This window comes from Dermacentor variabilis, chromosome 1 (genome assembly GCF_050947875.1).
Source record: "Dermacentor variabilis isolate Ectoservices chromosome 1, ASM5094787v1, whole genome shotgun sequence".
In the NCBI taxonomy this organism is placed as follows: domain Eukaryota; kingdom Metazoa; phylum Arthropoda; class Arachnida; order Ixodida; family Ixodidae; genus Dermacentor; species Dermacentor variabilis.
Genome location: NC_134568.1, coordinates 64,214,176 through 64,234,080, shown reverse-complemented (window position 1 = coordinate 64,234,080; position 19,905 = coordinate 64,214,176). Strand labels below are relative to the sequence as shown.

General features: G+C 44.3%; 1 protein-coding gene across 1 annotated transcript in view; it reads right to left on the bottom strand.

The window, feature by feature from the left end:
- The window catches only part of Megf8 (multiple EGF like domains 8), a 209,229-nt gene that overhangs the window by 119,377 nt on the left and 69,947 nt on the right, over positions 1 to 19,905 (bottom strand). Inside the window, exons 14-17 of the mRNA XM_075688154.1 lie at positions 17,259 to 17,435; positions 12,851 to 13,015; positions 6,503 to 6,669; positions 5,258 to 5,505 (exon numbers count right to left, since the gene is read on the bottom strand). Coding sequence (XP_075544269.1) covers positions 5,258 to 5,505; positions 6,503 to 6,669; positions 12,851 to 13,015; positions 17,259 to 17,435 — 757 coding nt within the window. The remainder of the gene's footprint in view (positions 1 to 5,257; positions 5,506 to 6,502; positions 6,670 to 12,850; positions 13,016 to 17,258; positions 17,436 to 19,905) is intronic.

Here is a 19,905-nt window from a genome sequence, read left to right as displayed (position 1 = left end):
GCGTGCCACCCGGGACGGAGCAGAGTTCTACGAAGCCCTTCTGACGTCGGCTCCGGACCTTTACACCTGTGCGTGTGTGCGGCACTGAAACCTGTGCAACATGTGTGTGTCAGCCCGCCTCCTCCAAGAGGGCGGGTCATCTTCAATGACGTCGAACTATGACGTCGAGCAGAGAGGATATATGCAGCGATTGTCGGCTGCTAGTGCGTGCTCGTCGTCGTGAGCTGAGTGCTCGTTGTCATGGTAGAAATGTACTCGTGAGCTGTGTGCTCGTAAGCTGTTTGCTGTATGTTAGTCTTGCGGGCTCCATATGGGAGTCACGCTAGACTGTCGATGTATGTCTTGTCTAAGATGTAAATAATGTAAATAAATCCTGTTCACCGAGTTCCTCTCTACGACCTTCAACTCCTTCAAATGGTGGCAGCGGCGAGGTCGTCCGATGACTCCTACATCTGGTTGACAGCGGTAGGATCGTCCGACAACTCTTACACTGTTATTGGACTGCTGAAATCAATCAAGAAGGGTGTTTCAATTAGTGCGCTTGTTCCTACTGTTACTGTGTATACTTGTTGATGAAGCTCGATAAACCAGCTGAAGTAAGCGAAAGTGAGCTTTCGAATTTCTATAATAATTACGTACTTCCAAGAGAAGCCAGCTATCTCTGCTCCCGCTCAGCCACAGTCACCCGCGTAGGAAGTAAACTTTGGCCACCCTGCTTATCGGACTCAGAGCCGTCGGGTCAGAGCTACTTTTGACTAATTTTGAATGGTTAACTAGCCTCAAACCAAGTGAAACTTAAGGCCAGACCACATGCATGCTTGCCAGCGTGCGTCCACTCCTGGCCACTCCTGGTCACATGCTTTGGCAGACTTATTGATAGCGCTTCAAAATGTGCAAGTTGGTTGTGGCTACTATCTGTCAGTCAAGCTAAAGAAGGACAAAGCTGGTTCACAGCATGTAACATGGCCAGACGAGCATATTAGCGTGAGCACACACTCAAGCCCTATTGTGCACATAGCAAACGCTGTGCATACGCACTACAGTTGCATGCAGCTTCGTTCTCCTACGTGGCTAAGCACACTCCAGTTCGCTGAGTAGAACTGCATTTGGCTTATGTTTAGCACGTCATAGGCGACAAAATCGGAAGTGGCCTCGTCAACATCACAAACCAAATTTGAACTGCGCGCCATGGTGACATTTAGAAGGTGGATTGCTGTGGGCACGCCCTGCTCCGCCGTAGCCTTCACAGTGCAAGGCATTGAAGGAGGAGTGGAAGAACCTTGGAGGCTGTGTTTGATTGCCAATAACTCCGCTTTCGTTGAATGTATTGAAGTACTTTTTGCGGCAAAGTATTTCTGAAAGTGTCTATTTTCACTTCAAATGCCTTTCTAGACTTCGATAAAAACTAGTTCAGGGCCCCTTTAATCATGTTATGCACCATACATAAACAGTGCATTGTGCCAGTTCTCACTCATTGTGAGCAAGGCTCTCGAAAGGGAGCGGAAACGTTCACAATTCTAAATCTTTTTGTTCTTTGTTTATGTCCTGACCCCTTCTCTTCAAAATGTATATGTATCATCCCAACCAGACGTGCTTCCGTCACGCACTTTACTTCAAAATTAGGTATATTTGTCACGTGCGAGCGTGCACGCGTGTTTGTGTGTATATATATACATATATATATTCGATTAGTAGGGTGAACTGAACCCGGAGAAATAATCATGAAATAAATACTCACACATTTAACACCAACAAAAATACTATTATTTTACTAACATTTCGGCCAGTGGCCCGGCCTTCATAGGAGTAAACGAGACTACAAAAGACTTTCGTTCCCAAAGTGTTGGAAAGGGAAAAGACACGTGGATAGGACAAGTGGCTCCAAAGTGTTAGCGAAAAAATAAATATATAAACAACTAAAATACATATTTGTTTTTAAACAGGGAACAACACATGGACAGAACACAACACATAGATGGCTATGACGAGTCACGGATGAGGAAGCGTTGTATTCACCCTCAAACAAGTGGGGGGAAAAAGAAAGCATCCTTTTTACGGTGGCAGAAAACATGTTGGTGGCTGTAATGAGCCCTCACCTAAGGCAGCGCTTTCCCCAGTCTCAAGGGATCGTCATTATTTGAGATAGGGAGACACCACTCTACCATAGACCTGCCGTTTGAAGGAGCCATGTGACACAATAGCGGCTACAACCAGAGTAAAAGAAAGAGAGGATATCTGGACGTGTCAGCACGAAACAAGATCATTTCGCATGTGCTGTGGTTAAATTTCAAGGAGTTTCCTTTCGACTATAACAACATTGTTTTAATCAGATGGCAAGCAGGTGAGTTTCCACGTGATTTGATTAATACCCGAGGCAGTAGTATTAGGGTATTAAACTTATAGATAAGGTAGGACTATATATATATATATATATATATATATATATATATATATATATAGAGAGAGAGAGAGAGAGAGAGAGAGAAGAATACGACGTACATTGTTTTAGAGTGCAGCTCCCAACTCTTTCGCTACAGCACCCAATGGTGCGTTAGCCTGCTAACGATAGTTGGAATCGCTGCTTTCGAGACCTTCCGTGCTGCTCACGGACACACTGCAATGTTGGATATGAAGGAGGAGAACTATGCTTTTGTTTTCTAAGCAGCTCGTTTTTTTTCCCACCAGGCAGTGATATTTTAATGTGCTCCGAAGCTTTGCGATTGTCAAAGAGGAAAGCAAAAATGGCCGCCTCCAGGAGCGGCGCATGCTCCCAGAGGCTGGATGGATCAAGCAGGAGCGAGTCTGAGGATGCTGCCTTTTCATCAGACTTTGACTCTGAGAGTGATGACAATGCAAACTAGTCCGGAACATAGACAGCCACAGTCTGGCAAGCCCAACTGTAGTGCTTGCAGCTAAATTTTTGTAGTGGAATACCTTTTCAACGAAAAATTTTGATTTTTTGGAGAAAATGCCTATTAGACAACAATACATTTTGGATATCTCAAAATTTTTTTTACATAATATTCTTAGTAGATAAAAGTGTGTCTTTACAAATTTTGTTCAATTTTATCTCACAATCTTGATTGTGGCAATTTATATCTTTTTTATGACATATATCTCGTTAATAAAACATTTATGTGTGAAATGTGCATTCATTCTGCTATTTGTTTATGTATTGCATAAAATATTAAGTGAAGTAGTTCCTTCAGAAAGAAAAATCTGGTGTAACCTACAAGATTTCCCCACAGTAGGGAACCAAGCGAAAGAGCACAGGCGAAAGATAAAAGCGAACGCAGAGCACAGCAGTAGATGAAAGAAGAGTGTGCCAGGAGTAAAGTGGAGGAGGAAGGGAGGGGAAACGGCCTGCTCATGCACCGAGTTGCTGGCGGCCAAGGGATCTGCCACCGTGTGGGCGATCTCATCTGCGCTTTTGAGGGGGGGGGGGGGGCAGGGTGGCGTGAGTTAGGGAAGGCTACGCTCGTCCGCGGTACCAGCGTGTGTGACTTGTATCACTGTTCCTGCAAGGAGTGATGGCGAGCGGCTACGAATAAGGCTCCATGTGATGCTCCTTTGGGTGTTGTTGCCGCTGACATGGTGGCACGATCTTTGGCTAACTAGGGAAAGAATGCAATCCGTACGCTTTTAAAAATACGCTTTTAACCCTTTGAAGGTTTTTGCCGTACATGTACGGCGGCGGTTTTCTGTCCCGCAAGGTCTTTGCCGTACGGGTACGGTTTCGACCCTCCGTTTGAAATTTCGCGCCATAATGACAATGCATGCTTACTGGGAGGTGCTGCCACCTCTTAGGACTTGCAAGAAGCGTTTGAAATTTGTGCTACCTTCTTGGGGAGATAAACAGAACTGATTTCTAGCTTCAGCGTGTCGCGCAGACTGCGGCAACACCCCTTTTCAGGTTGCGGTTTCGCCGCGTGATCGCAACGGAGGCGCTCGAAACGTCATTTTTCTCTTTGTCGGCACTCTCTTGCAGAGGCGGTGGAAGTTGATTTCTATGTTGATTGGCGCTGCTCTTAGCTTGTTTATAACTGCCGCTCGCGAGGTGTTCTCGCTCTCATCGACAACGCTTTTTTGCGGTTTCAGTTCCTCTACGTGATCGCAACGGAGGCGCGCGAAACGTAATTTTTCTCTTTGTCGGCACGGTATCGCAGGGGTGGCGGAAGTTGATTTCTATCTTGATTGACACTGTTCTTAGCTTGCTTATCACTGCCACTTGCGAAGTATTCTCGCTCTCTGCGGCAGCGCGCTTACCACGAGAGGGTGCCTCAGACCTCTGCCCAAGGCAGCCGCACGCAGAGAAGATGTCATGTGTGCGCCAACACAACTCGTCGCTTCAAGAGAAGAACATACACGCATTTTAGGTGTGCAGACCGCGATAAGGCGCTGTGCGGAGGCCCGTGTTTCAAGGAGTACCACACTCTGAAATACTATTGAACATTTTGCAGTTCTGAGTAATGCCGACACCAAAATACTGTTCCTAATTTTTTTTTTACTATTTATTCCCGACTTTATACATCTTGTACATTCAAGATCTGCAATAAAGTAATTTGACCACCTGGGAAAGTTTTTTTCAAAATAATTCGACCCTCAAAGGGTTAAGCATATTTTTAACATAGCAAAGTGGTTTTTGATTTTAATTACCTTCAATGGTTTGAAAATTTTGCAGAAAGTTTATGATGCAATGGGCAGAGCTTGACGAGTTGATACATTGTCTGCTCTTCCACTGTGCTCTGGGCCCTACCACAGTTTCCAGGTGGTGCTTGGTATAGTGCTTGTTCTTGGTTGCACGGTTGTGCGAAAGAGCCATAACTTTTTTTTTTCCTTGCTTTGCAAAAAAATAACAAAAACAATAAAAAAACTTTGTGTTCATTCAAGGTAACATTTACTGTGGTGTCACAGTTCATTCTTTGATGGCAGCGACAAAGGTAAACAGATGCAAATTAGTACTTGCTGGTTAATGCCTACTAGCACTATTTAATGAGCAGTTATGCTGCATTCCCACCAGGTATATTATTAACAAGGTTCCACTGTAAAAGGTAAGCGAGTTATTAGCCACATGACATGTGGAATCTTTTGATCTCTCTGCAGTCTTCACGTAACACAAACAACACTGCCTCTATGCAGTAAGAGTAGCAAGCCACCTTTATGAAGAGGATCAAGTTCCAGCTTTGGATTTCGCATGACACACGTGTTATCTGCGCCAGCTAGACACAGCAGCATGCATACTACCAAATCATGGCACCTTTTCACAGAGGCCATGGCGCTGGCTCGCTGAGCACTCGTTGGGGCAGCTGGCCACCTGGCAGTGGCTGCCGACATAGCCACGGCCACACACGCACTCTCCACTGTGGCTGCAGTGGCGCTGCTGCTCAGACATGCAGGCACTGGGGCAGTCCAGGCGACGGAAACTAGCACTGAACCCTTGGGGTAAGCGGCCACGCCGAAAGTACACCGAAAGCCAGCCTGTTGGTGACACCAGTGTGATGTTTGCTGCACATAGGGAAAACCCATCAGGTTTGCAGGCACAAAACTCAATGGCTGTGCACCCATGCTAGTAAGTGGCCCGAACACAAGATCTAGCTTCAAGTGCTGTCTTGTTTTGCAAGCAGTGACACGGAAAAAGAAGGCCCAGATCAGAATAAAAAGGCTATACCACCTGTTTTGACGAAGATTGTCTCATTTTTCTAGGAGACAGTACAATACAGACAATGAATTCTTCTTTGGAAACACATACTAATAGAGGCAGACATCCGTAAATGTGCGATAATCTTTTCTAAATTGCACAATTGCATCAAATTAATTTTGGGCAGTATTGGAATTGTAGAATTGAGGCCAGTCAGTGTTCAGGAATGCACCTAGCCAAGAAATACACATACAGAAATATACAAAGCAAAATATACATCACAAATTACTTGCATAAATCACCAATACACATCATTAAACAGCATACACATCATCACATTCATTTTCAATGTAAGTTATGTCCTGGAGTGCACAAATCTAACATACTTCCCTGCAACTTCATGAAGATATATCTCAAAACTTGTGCTAGTCTTCAGACACCTACTAAGTAGTCATGCCTTAAGCACAGACTGACTTCAATTTTACAACTAGAACATGTCCCCTGATGAAATTAATTAAAGGTAGTTTTCATTAATTATCACACACTTGGTGAGGTATGTCACTGGTAATAATGTTTTGCCAATTTACAAGAGTTACAGAAATCAACACCTCAATTCTACACTTTAAATGCACACTATGTGCAGAGCAGTAAACGAATGAGAAACACACAGAACAACATCAGGGCAAGATCATTGATTGCGTCTTTACGGCTGTCATGCTTGGAAGAGCGCTAAGAGAAGAGCTAGAATGCTTTCACAAAGCACAGAACGGCAATACTGTACAATTTTTTCCAGAGAAAAGAAGATCCTGCATAATGTGGTCCTAGAATACCAACATTACTGTCTACAAGTGAGCTACTCCTTACCTGTCAGGTTGGTACCACAAAACGCTCCCAGCAGCACACTTTCTTCACTGCCATGCACAGCAGAAAGCACGAAAGGTGGAACCCCCGAGTAAACATAGATATGATTTTCAGGGCATGGAACCCTCAGGTTTGGAAGCAGTGTTAACTCCAAGGTAGCTCCTGGTTGCCTAGGTGGGCGAAAAGAAGAAAAAGGAAAGGCACTCAATTCACACACATGCAACATCATTCTCATCATTAAGTTTTCACGCTTGCGAGTTCTTCACTGGGTACAAGATATAAGCTTCACCCCCCTCCCCGCCCCATTTATTACATGAAGTTTTTCTAATACAAACCGAATATGAATCATCATCATCATCATCATCAGCCTGGTTACGCCCACTGCAGGGCAAAGGCCTCTCCCATACTTCTCCAACAACCCCGGTCATGTACTAATTGTGGCCATGCCGTCCCTGCAAACTTCTTAATCTCATCCGCCCACCTAACTTTCTGCCGCCCCTGCTACGCTTCCCTTCCCTTGGGATCCAGTCCGTAACCCTTAATGACCATCGGTTATCTTCCCTCCTCATTACATGTCCTGCCCATGCCCATTTCTTTTTCTTGATTTCAACTAAGATGTCATTAACTCGCGTTTGTTCCCTCACCCAATCTGCTCTTTTCTTATCCCTTAACGTTACACCTATCATTCTTCTTTCCATAGCTCGTTGTGTCGTCCTCAATTTGAGTAGAACCCTTTTCGTAAGCCTCCAGGTTTCTGCCCCGTAGGTGAGTACTGGTAAGACACAGCTATTATATACTTTTCTCTTGAGGGATAACGGCAACCTGCTGTTCATGATTTGGGAATGCCTGCCAAACGCACTCCAGCCCATTCTTATTCTTCTGATTATTTCCGTCTCATGATCCGGATCCGCCGTCACTACCTGCCCTAAGTAGATGTATTCCCTTACGACTTCCAGTGCCTCGCTGCCTATTGTAAATTGCTGTTCTCTCCCGAGACTGTTAAGCATTACTTTAGTTTTCTGCATATTAATTTTTAGACCCACTCTTCTGCTTTGCCTCTCCAGGTCAGTGAGCATGCATTGCAATTGGTCCCCTGAGTTACTAAGCAAGGCAATATCATCAGCGAATCGCAAGTTACTAAGGTATTCTCCATTAACTTTTATCCCCAATTCTTCCCAATCCAGGTCTCTGAATACCTCCTGTAAACACGCTGTGAATAGCATTGGAGATATCGTATCTCCCTGCCTGACGCCTTTCTTTATTGAGATTTTGTTGCTTGCTTTATGGAGGACTACGGTGGCTGTGGAGCCGCTATAGATATCTTCCAGTATTTTTACATATGGCTCATCTACACCCTGATTCCGTAATGCCTCCATGACTGCTGAGGTTTCGACTGAATCAAACGCTTTCTCGTAATCAATGAAAGCTATATATAAGGGTCAGAATATGAATACAAAGCTTTATATATTGAACAATCAAATGCAGATACATTTACTTATCTTTACATATTTTCACATGTTGAATCATCCCAACAATCTTGACAAGAATAGAAATGAACCAGCAAGTCATTATAGTGAAAGTTAATTTAACCCTTGCTAATTCAGAAAATTTAATAGTTACCATTCACAATCTGGCTTTATTACCACATGCATTATTCAGCTGCATTATTATTCTTTAATTCAGAGGCATTCAGCTGCTTGCCACTCATCACGTGGTGCGCTTGCCCTGGAATGCGGCAACCACCAAAAATTTGGTGACAAATGAATGCAGCAAAAGCGGCATTTGCATTTAAGCAAGCCAAAGTGATAAAAAGTGTATCACTGTGACTATTGCTCGGAAAGGCATGACGGGAGCACTTAGTTTTTCTTTTTCTTTCGGTTTTGCATGCACACTGCTCCTGAGGCATGGCAGATATGGCACGCTGTTTTGACTTTCCTTTAATGCAAGGCAGCCAGGTAGCTCAACAGCTATTAAATATAGTCAGAAGATGTGCTCAGTTGCTAAATCATGCTTTGTTGGGCGAAAGTGCTTTTTCCAACTCATCACCCGCATAGCATTGTGGATGCTGTGAGGCCCTTGCCACTCCGAAGGATTACTGCTGTGGTTCTTCGAACAGTTATGAAAAGAGCACACAGACCTTTGTTCCTACATTTTGCATCATCCATTCTCAGAATATGTTGTCAGGGGATGTGGAAGGCCACGGCCAGGCACAGTGCATGAGCTGTCTCTAGCCTGGCTATGGAACGTGCGGCAGAGCTCATAGGTGCCCAGCTCATCAGCTGTGCTACCTGCTATCGCACCCTGCTGTGTACACACTTGCCATTACATGGCCTTTTTGTTCAAAAGTATGTCCATTGTGTCAATCCTCCCATGAAGATTGCACTCTAATCATGCTATCCACTATGACATGAGTGAACAAAGTAGGTAGCACAAAATCCGGCACCCAATGGTACGTTAGATATAAACAAACAAAAAATTGATGGCTCTCCCATAATCAAGAGTAGATGTAAGCATGAAATGGCAACCAGTAAAGCAGACTGGTGGGAGATGATATAATCCACAATCTTAAAATAGGTGTAGTGCATGTTCGCAACAGCACAGCACACTTCACCACACCACACCACACTGCACCAAACCGCAGCACGCCATACTGTGCACTGGTCCACATGGATGTTGCCCAGCAAGAAGAAGAAAACCGGCTGAAGGCCAGACAACAGGCAGCGAAAGATGCCAGGGAGGCAGAGTGCACTGCCCAGCTAGAAGGAGAATGAACTGAATTCTGGGGATTTACATGCCAAAACTGCGATTTGATTATGAGGCACGCCGTAGTGGGGGACTCCAGATTATTTTGACCACCAGGGGATCTTTAAAGTGCCCCCAATGCATGGGACACAGGCGTTTTTGCATTGCGCCTCCATTGAAATGCAGCCCGTCGAGGCCTGGATTTGATCCCGCGACCTCGTGCTTAGCTGCATGACACCATAACTACTATGCCACTGCGGCGGGTAGAAGCGCCTGAAGGAGGCACCACGCAGCATGGCACCATCTCTTGAGGTGGCACAAAACCCTCGCTGTGGAACTCACAGACCGCTGGCGTTCAGCTTTCAGCACCAAAAGATAACAATGAAGTGTATGGTGCCCTGCATATGCCTTTTGAATGTTGCCCTACTCAAAATGAAAAATAAAACTTCAGTGTACCAGAGGTTACAGCTTGAGTGATATTGTGAACAAACATTAGGAAGAACTCAGAAGCAATCTTTTTTGTAACTTGCTTGGGCAGTAACTAGCATATTTAATGCAGCCCTGTACAAAGAGACCTCATCTTTTAAAGTTTTGACTGGTTGCCCGGATGATCTTGTTTTGCTCTTGCAACCTGCCCGGATGTTTTAGTTTGAGTGCCCGGATGTTCTCATTCGAGTGTCCAGATAACGGCTCTGGCTTTTGGCTCAAGGTAACTTGAAGGTTGCCAACAATGGGAGCTAAAATCATTTCAAGCTTTTTTAAAAACCTTTCCCACTACTACACGGCCAGCAATATGAATAAACAATGCCTGAAGTCCCTATAGTGCTGTTACGATGAGCCTTGTTATAAAAAAAATGGAAGCTGATGCTTGCAAGTGCACTCTCAAATAGCTTGCAGTTCCAAACATTCTTGTCATGTTGAATATTTTGAAAATATTGGATATGCGGTTTCTGAACCAAATACAAACACAGTAGGCTTTAGTTAATTAGATTTTTCATTTAGCTCGATCCTGACCAAAGGTACCGCAGGTTCCCATACATTTCTATGGGAACCTAACTTCAGTTATCTTGATTTCAAAATTGGCATTTGCCAAATAATTCAAACTTGACTGGTCAGCTTCGCCGCAATACAACCATGTTACGAGGTGAAGCATACCAAGAATGGAAAGGGGCCACTGTCACGGGACACAGTACGCGTTCCTTAATTATACACGTGTGCACGCGCCATCTCCTGTCACAGTACAACCCCCTAGACGCAAAATATGCATACTGGAAGCCATTCAGAGATGTTTCTTATGCTCCTGTGGCGATTTGAGCCCTGTTCATGAGATCGTTGACGAGGCCTATACGCGTTCCTTAATTATAAGCACACGCATGAGCCGTACCCTGAGAAGCGGAGAAAAACCATCTGTGTTTTGGGAAAGCTAGCGAAAAGGAAGGCAGTAAGATGAAAAAACTGTCGAGGGGACGTTTAGGGCCAACAAAAGAGCGGGGGTCTGTCTAAAATTATGAAGGCCTGCCAGCAAACTTATTAGGCGTCTCGGTGCTCGTACTGCGATTGGAGAGGCGCAAGTGCGTGTGTAAATTAAGGAACACGAGCTATGTTCTATAACGGTGGCACCTTTCACCGTTTGATGTGCTTCACCGCACACAACGGCTGTACTTTGGCGAAGCTAACCTTAAAGGCAGATGCTGCCAAGTGAACTAACGGCGTGTTCCGGCGTTTTTTTTTTTGTCTTTTGTTCAATTTAACCCGCCAGCTAATTCGACCAATTTTGTCAGTTACATCAAGGTCGAATTAACAGAAGTCGACTATATTAAGATTGTAATGTTTGAACGAAGAGCAATTTATCTTCAGTACGGTAAGAGAATCCCTTTAAATATAGCACCCGATCAATAGCGAGATACACCGTGCTAAAGAAAAACCGTGACTGGGCTCACATTGAAGAAGTCATATCTTTCCTCCATCAGCGCGCGACAGCGACGACGTGTGCCGGAAAAGCCTAGGTTCCGTATAACGTCCACTTGCGATAAGATCATGCCTTGTGCGCCGTTTGCCGTGGGTGCGAGGGAAAACGTAGGATGGTGAGCAGTGAAGGTTGGTGGCTTGATGCGCGCCGTCCTCCAACGGAGATGACGTGATCGAGGCCGTGGTAACATGATCAAGCGTGCGCTAAGAGGGTGGGAGTACGACAGGTGAGTGTGTGCTAAAGGTGTGTGTTGGGGGTGGGGGGGGGCGCAGGCGAGTGCGTGGTAACGTGATCAAGCGTGGGCTAGGGGGCTGTTTCCTGCACCCTCTAAGCTGGATCGGAAAGGAGGGCACGCATGCGCTGCTTGTTCCGGTTTGCTCTCAGCTCTTTTCTCATCATTTTTACAGCACTCCACATTACAGTTGCTGGCGACGCATCTAACATCCACCTTTGGCTCGGGTTTGTACACAAAGCAGTCCATGGGAGCAAGAAAGTTTGAAATAACCATTGTGCCATTTTTGGAGTTGGAATCCGCGGGATTTTTTTCTTTATTCAAATACATATAGGAATTTGCTCGGACCAACAAAGCAGTTCGAATTATCCGTCAATTCGAATTTAGAGATTTGGAATAATCAGGATTTCACCATATTGAGAAAAAGGCAGAATACTACAGAGAAATTTCGGAATGATGAACTTCAGGACACAGTGTAAATTTGTTTATTATTCTGAAACATTGTTATTAGGTTTATGCATACATAATTTTGGGGGGTTCAAAGCGAAGTCAGAGCGAATAGTAATTCTGAGCAAGCCCCCCACTCTCCTTATGGTCAGCGAGCTACGCCTATACCATCTCCCAGCAATCACAAGCTCGCCTGGCTTGCACGTTCGCCTCCATCAGTGTCAATAAAATCAAATGTATTGCCATTTAAGTGTGACATAGTTGTGTACACGCTGTGCTGACCAACATAGGAGCTTTATTATGAGCTGCTTGCAGTCGTGTCGCAAACGCTACTGATCTCTGATTCGACATCCCAGTGAGCTACACCTGCCGGCTATTAGCCACCGGCGGCTTGCTCGGTTTGCTGTACAGCACATGTGCACCGTCTGCATCATATCATTGTTCACTACACGATGACACAGGGCTTTGCTTTGCTATCACTAAACTGCCTATGCGATATGGGATTGCACCATGTGTTGACGTTTACTGTCTCGTGCGACCCAATCACCAGCTTGCATGCCAGCTCGTCTGATCCTTGCGAAGAGTGCCTCCTCTTTCTTGCCGTGTGATTAGACAACAGTTGTGCCTTGCTTTTTGTATGCGAGTTCGGTTTCAATCTTTTTAAAATGAGCGTTGAGTAACTGGTGTTCACAGCAGTGTATGCTATCCACAGACTGTGTTTTTTCACCAAGCCTGAGGGATGGTTGAGGACCCCTTTAATGGACGTTGCCTGTATTCTGAAATTTGTAGTACTGAAATACTTTTGCAGTGAAACTCAAGACAGTTGGTGCAAGGTTTCAGACAACTTCGTTAAGCTGAAATATTTGTATATCTTGTGTTCATAATAATGCAGTTTTGCTGTAATGTGAAGTATCAGCCATCAGTGACCATAGTGGTGATTATTACACACAAGGAGGCTCACATAGAGAGAGTGTTGCTTTTGTTGGTTAGAGTACTGGTGAGGATCCATAGGCAGTGGCGGGCCTCCACTGGACCTTCCATTTCTGGCACACCCAGTCCACCTCCATCTGGCTCCACATACACAACACGCTTGGGACTGCAGTCTATGTAGCAGCGGCCTCCATTCCTGTGTGCACCAATAAAAAGAAGCATGAGAATCCCAAAGCAAGAAAGAGGCATCTACAACTGTTTCCCTCAAAAAGCTGCACAGGATTTTGTTCCACAGCAAGTGGCACACCATTTCCTCATTGAAATGCGGTCACCCTGGTTAACAAAATGGTAATTTGGGCGAGTTGGAACAGTTCCAACTGTTCATGATGGTGGTCAGCGTACTATGCAAAACAAGAGACAAAAAAACCAAGAAGGTAACAAGAACTTTCTTCTTTTTTTTTTGTCCCTTATTTTGCGTAGTGCACTGACTGTCATCACGACTAATACTATTTGTTTACCTGTAGAATTGAGCTCTCATCAGTAATTTCCTTTGAAAACTATAAGCTGTCAGGATTGTGACATGCCCCATTGCCTTTGTGTGGGTGTTTGCCTATTCTTCCATCCTTGTTCCTCCTCCCTTTCCACCCATGGCCAAGCTGTCACTCAGCTGGTGCTCTGCCTTGAAAGGTTCAGCAGGTAGTTTTCACTGAACCTTCTTTGCCAGGAACTGAGCCTTCGCTCTTCTGGCCATGTACAGCACGACCTTGAAAGCAAGCACAGAGATCTCTCTGGGACCAGTGCAAGGTGCACACATACTTTTGTTTCGTCCGACAGCCCACTTAGGCATTGTTTGGACTTGAGCTCATCTATGGTGCTTCCACCTATGGTGAGCATGCACACTGCACTGCACCTTCCTCAACACTAAGCCAAATAAGTGTGTTTACTGCTCGTGTGTGTTCCTACTACACTATGCTGCACTCATCAAAGGCAAACACCTGAAGGAGATTGCCCTATGCTAGTGTGATGAGGCCCTTTGGTGACTGCGAAAGTGCACAGCATCATAACCCTGGCGAAAATCCCCTCCCTCCTCTTTGCAGCATTTCATGAGAGCTTTCCCCCTGTAACAGTAGTGTATAGAGAACACTATAACAGGCACCCGTGCTCTTCTCATTCTATGAAACTAAATCAATACTTGTGTCGGACCAGCTTAATAAAAAAATTTTTTTTCCTCTATCCATTCGCGAATGGAACACGTTGCCAGAAAGAACAGCAGTGAGTCTGACACTACCTTTGTTCATGCATGCACTCAAAAAACTGTAATTGTAAGTATTTTTTGTCCCATATATCAGCCTTGCAAATATTTTGTTCGATAACCGACAGGCAACGGCATGTTTGTGTCCTTCCATTTTACAACCATGCACCCACTTACATGACTTCCTGGCTTCCTTTTTATTTCCCTCTATGCAGTGTACTGACAGCACTTCTGTACTTTGTGATAGTTTATTCTGATATTGCAACATTCTTTTCCTTTTCTTTTTTTTCTTTTTTGTTCATTTTTATGTCATTTGCAATGTTACAATGCTACTAAGGCATATGTATGAAATGGTCCTTGCAGATGCTCTTTATTTTCTTGGTGACATGCTACTCACTTACCATCTGTAACACCCACTACTGCCAAAGGCCTGGTAGTCAGGCTGGCAGTAATAAATAAATAACAAATAATAAACATGCTAGTGGCACCTATCCTGTCTATTCAAACTTTGCCCTAGGGGCCTTTGTATATTGTATAGACTGGGACCAGGTGTTTGTACAATAAAAAGTGTAATGAGAGCTTAGGTGCAAATAAACCTGTCCTTCGTCAACTTGTGCAATACTGAGTTTCTTGCAGCATGGTGCTCGGTGCCCTTTGGAGGCAGAGTGCAAGCTCATTGCAGTGCCCCAGTTCAGGTCAAATGACAGCTGACATGGTCCTGCTGCTCACAAAGCTCAAACACATAGTGGCCAGCACTCCTTTGAGTACTGTAGCGATATAACAAAGCACACTATAAAACAGATGTATTTCATGGCCCATTTATTTTCAGGAACATTACAATGCAAAATTTCACAAAAATTTACGGTGCACAAAGATTACGAGCAAAGAATCATGATAAACTATGCTAAAGTCTGACGATATTATCTCTGTTAAAGTCCAAACTAACTTTGCAGTACAAGCTTCTGTAGTTATTTAACTCATCTACACACACAAGCAGTCACTCACGCTTTGCAATCAACAAACTGATATGCTACAACTAGGGTTCAGCATTTTTGGTGTAAAGCTAAAATGAAATAAAAAATAAAATAAAATAAGTATGCAAAATTTTTTTTCTGGGAACTTTTATTTATGAATACTGCTACCTCATTGCCAAGATCTTTGTACAGTGAATACAGATGTCTGGTTCTAATCACGAACAGTCAGACCACGCAAATTTTTTTAGAGAGCTAAGATGACGATAGCCATGTAGATGCAAGCCTACATTGTGCTACGAAGCAAGGAGCTTGGCGATGTCAATGCCATGCTTTTGCTTGCGGATCAAGTTATATACCTTAGAAGAGTTAACTGCTGGGCTAGTTGGTGATCTTGCATACTGAAAAGATTTTGCGCCCGTGGTGTCGTCGTCTTTCTTGTGTTTGTTGTTTTTTGGCGCAAAATCTTTTCAGTATGCAAGATCAAGTTATCTTTACTTTCTCTTTCCTCATTTGCTTCCATATTTGCCTGGAGGAGGAAGAGTAGATTTTAATGAAGAGAAAGGAGGAGAGGTCGGCCTGGAGAGCGTATCTCTAGCCTGCTACTCATCTCTCGTCATATTAACGTCAACAGATGTTCTTGAATTTGATGTTTGGATGATGCGTGTTGTTGTGTGCATTACTGCTGTAAAGCGCTCCTCAATCTCTTTTGGAGAAATTATACAGTTGCAGGACTCTTCCAGCCTGTTTTGAAAAGCATCCCAGTCAGTACGTTGTGTGTGAGAACTTGAGAGCCTTGTAAACCATCTCAGTTGTACATAAGTAGGTAGGTGATCGCTACCATACATTTCAGCGCTACCATACATTTCAGCATCTGTGCACCTGTGCATCTGTAGGCAGCAGAAGACGAAAGGCATCGTGAAGCGATAGCTAAATTGAGATGGCTGCTGTATGTTGTGCCACGAAAAAATGTTGGTGAGCCGTCGTTCAGGATGTCAAGACTATTGCTGCTTGTGAAGTCAAGAAGTGAAGTCAAGAGGAGCAAAGGGGAGATGGCCTGCACATGTGCAGAGTTGCCAGCAGCCTAGGCATCTGCAGCTGTGTGGGCAATCTCATCTGTGCTTCCGAGGGCGGACCTAGGGAGCGTGAGTCGGAGAGGGCTATGCTCGTCCGCGGCGTCAGTTGCTGAGGTCAGTCCGCAGTACCAGCGTGTGTGACGGGGATCGCTGCTCCTGCAAGGGGCAATGGTGAGCGGCTACAAGTAAAGCTCAATGTGACGCTCCCTTGGGTGTTGTCACTGCTGACACTGGTGGCACAACTTCCCCACAATGAAGGGCTACTCTCGTCGTCGGTGGAACGAAAGCACAAGAAGAAAAGTGTAGTGATGAGCAAGGCAGGCTGTGAGGCGACGATGGCTACAATATGGTGCCAGAGTAGCGTGCTGTGTCTCCATGGAAACAAAGCACTGCACTGCATCTGTCTGTGGTGGCTGCTGTGAATTGCACCCACGTGTCACACACGTGTCACCCACGCGCTACCTCTTGCAATCTCCCGATTAGCAAGGCAAAAGACTCCTTTTGGAATGCGCCGCATGAGACAGATTGTCCATACCAGCAAATTTATCGCAAAATGAAAACACGGGTAGATCTGCACTCAAATTTCAAATTAGGAAGTAATGTAATCGTCAGTGGATTTTTTGGCTTATCAGACCTCCTCTCATGGCAAGAGTGGCTTTTTTTATCATTGGACATGAGTAATAACTAATACAACTCTCCTGATCCCACTTCCCTGTGGCTTCCGCTGAACTTCTACAATAAGGTGCAATGATAGGTTGTTCCAATTAACTTATTGTGCAGGAAAAGAACAATCTGGGACAATAAGATGTGCATAAGATGTCATTTTTGGAAGTGTGATTATGAAGCCTAAAGAGCACGCTACAACCGAGAAACTGCACAGCATCATTGCAAGTTTACATAAAGGAGCAAAAAAATTCGGGCAGAAGCCATCTCGCGATGGATCGTCGACGCTGCTGCGATTAGCATTCAATAAATGTAGTGACACATCATGCTGCAACCTCCAAAAGGCATCATGTATGAGCCGTGTACTGCAGCCAGGCTCCTCTCCTAGCGTGCTGTCTCTTTTGGCTAACTGTTTAACTTTGTGAAATACACCACCACCACTGCATGCACTACCATGCAAGCTCTGGGTTAACGTACCTGGGATCACCAAAGTACCCTGGATGGCAAGACTCGCAGTGTTTCCCATTGGTGTTGTGCAGGCAGTAGCAATCCCCTGTGCTTGAGTCACATGTGCCTCGTGTGGCATCGCCATGTCTATTGCAGGCACACTTACGGCAGCCAAAAGGACTGGTGGCATTCCCAAAGCTCCCTTTCCTGCTCGGTGGGAAACAGAGCAGAAGGCACATGGGTGCTGCTGATTAGACAAATAACACTTGTGATATCAATGTGTCACAGAAATAAGTGAACTACAGTTAACTTCAGATTAATTAGAGAGAAGTGTTACCATGGTGCACAGTTAACATTATGGAATGTCATAGGTGACCACTGTGACCAAGATGATGTGGAAGTATGAGAAAATGCCAAAGGCTAGTTCAAGCTGCAAAAAAATTCCATGCGAAACTCAATTAGACAAGCACTGTGTGGAAGCTGTTGCATGCACCTGTACGTGCATGAGATGGAAAGTTGAAGACAATGCTGACAAAGGAACTAAAGCAATAACCTGCTTTTGATGCCCGACATTTAATGAAGAAGTGCAACCAGTGAAAAATGCCCTTCTTCACCACCCAGCCACCGCCCAACACTGCCCTTTATTCTAGTCGCTGTGAACAAGACAGGGAGTTTAGAAAAGAGTAAACATAGTAATGAAATGTTGGTGCTTAGATAATGCTTCATCTGAAGTGCATTCAGAATGTAACCAGAGCAAAACTGTGCAAGTTGCTCCTTGGGTCCCCCACCTTTATATGCAGAGACTGTGGATGCTTGGTGAAGTGCGCATTATGATGCAAATGTAAGGCACTAAAGGGCACTAGTGAGAGCAGCACTGCAGAGGAATGCATGCAGGTTTACATGGTCAATTTTTTTTTCTTGTAATATTGTGAGGTTACGTTTAATCAGGAAAAGTAACTGTGCAATAGATAGTTTACCACAAATAATTCCATCCAAAATTTTCAACGATGACATAAAACTCAATTCAAGTATAGTGTGCAAGAAGGGAAAGAGAGGAAAATTAAGTGAAACAGAAAGACCAAAGATAATGTTACTGGTGACAGCATTATAGAATAACATATGATAGGATAACACAGGATAACACAAGCCAAGCCAGCACAAAATATGAACAGCGGCATAAGAACAAGCTATGTGTGCAAACATATACCGTATTTACTCGCACAATGATTGCACTCGCGTAATGATCGCACCCCTAAATTTTGTCGTCAAAATTTGTCTTTTTTTTTTTTATTTCCGGTGTAATGATCGCACCCCGAACTTGCCGCAGCGATATGTCGTGTGCCAAGTCTAGCTAATAATCATCGCGCTTACTATCTGTCGAATGCTACACGAATGACTCTTCAAGACAAACCAAGCGGTCTGTGCGCACCAAACATTCTTAAGTAGATACCCTGTTCATTCCTTTCATCACTTTCTGCACTTCCATGACAAAAAAAGCCACAACCAAACTCGCCTTTATTATGTGTAGGCTTCATAATGGTTGTGGTAAACCACAACAACAAAAAAGGCGCCTTTCGGTTTTTCTCGTCTGCACTCGTGGGCATGCAACAAATTGCGAGCGGCAACGATAACAGCCACGTTTACACTGATATGTTAGAAGTGTACCCTATTCATATACCGATGCTTGTAACACAGCTAAGACATTCGCCCACCCTTAGCAGAAACGTGCCGTACTAGGATAGTAGTGAAGACAAATGCTGCAGTTTCCGCAGCATGCCCGTCATGTGTTCATATGTCACTGGCAGCTAAGTGAGGCCCCCTCAAAGTGGACATAGCTATGTTATTGCCGCAAAGTTGCCGATATTAAAAATATTATTCATTACTGATACGGAAGAAACTGTTTCAATGTACGTAATGTGCTCACAAGAAGAAAAAAAATCACGTTCGGCGCGTTCAGCTTGCTCCGCCAGCCGCCATTTTTTCTTTTTGTGACCCGCACTACATACAGCGGCAGTCCCCTATTTGTTAACCTGTTGTCATCCCGCAGCAAATGCGAGATGAAAAAAAATTTTTTTTTTCTTTTTGCGGGAAATTTAACCCGCGTAATGATCGCACCCCTGAATTTGTGTCAATTGTTTTGGACAAAAAAGTGCGATCATTATGCGAGTAAATACGGTATTAGTAACCATTCTTGAGGTTTATTCTTCTGAGGTTACACCCTTGGTTATGAGGAATGCTGAAGCAGTGAAGGGCTCCAGATCAATTTTGAACATCCAGGGCTCTTTGACATGTAAAACCAGGAAATTTTTTAAATGTCATTTTTTTCCATCTCCTTTTAGAAATTTCCAGCACAGGTTAGACTTGTTCTATTACTTGCCATAAACAGGTGATGAAACTTTGGGAGGTAAAGACGATAAAAAAGTGAGGGAAATGCAAATTGTGAACATGGCAAAATGCTTTCCATCTTTAAAAAATGTGAATTTTAAGATATGGGCTTTGACTGCAGTACTTCCTTTCTTTTTGCTTGGTCTGAATAACCTAATAGTGGTGCCATACAGACGCTTTCAATTGCGAGTGAGCCCCATCAAGATCGAATTTCTCAATTGCAATTATCTTCCTTCCACAACTTGCAGAAAAGAGTTGAGTGCAATTGAGAGGTTCAATCCAGATTGGGCTC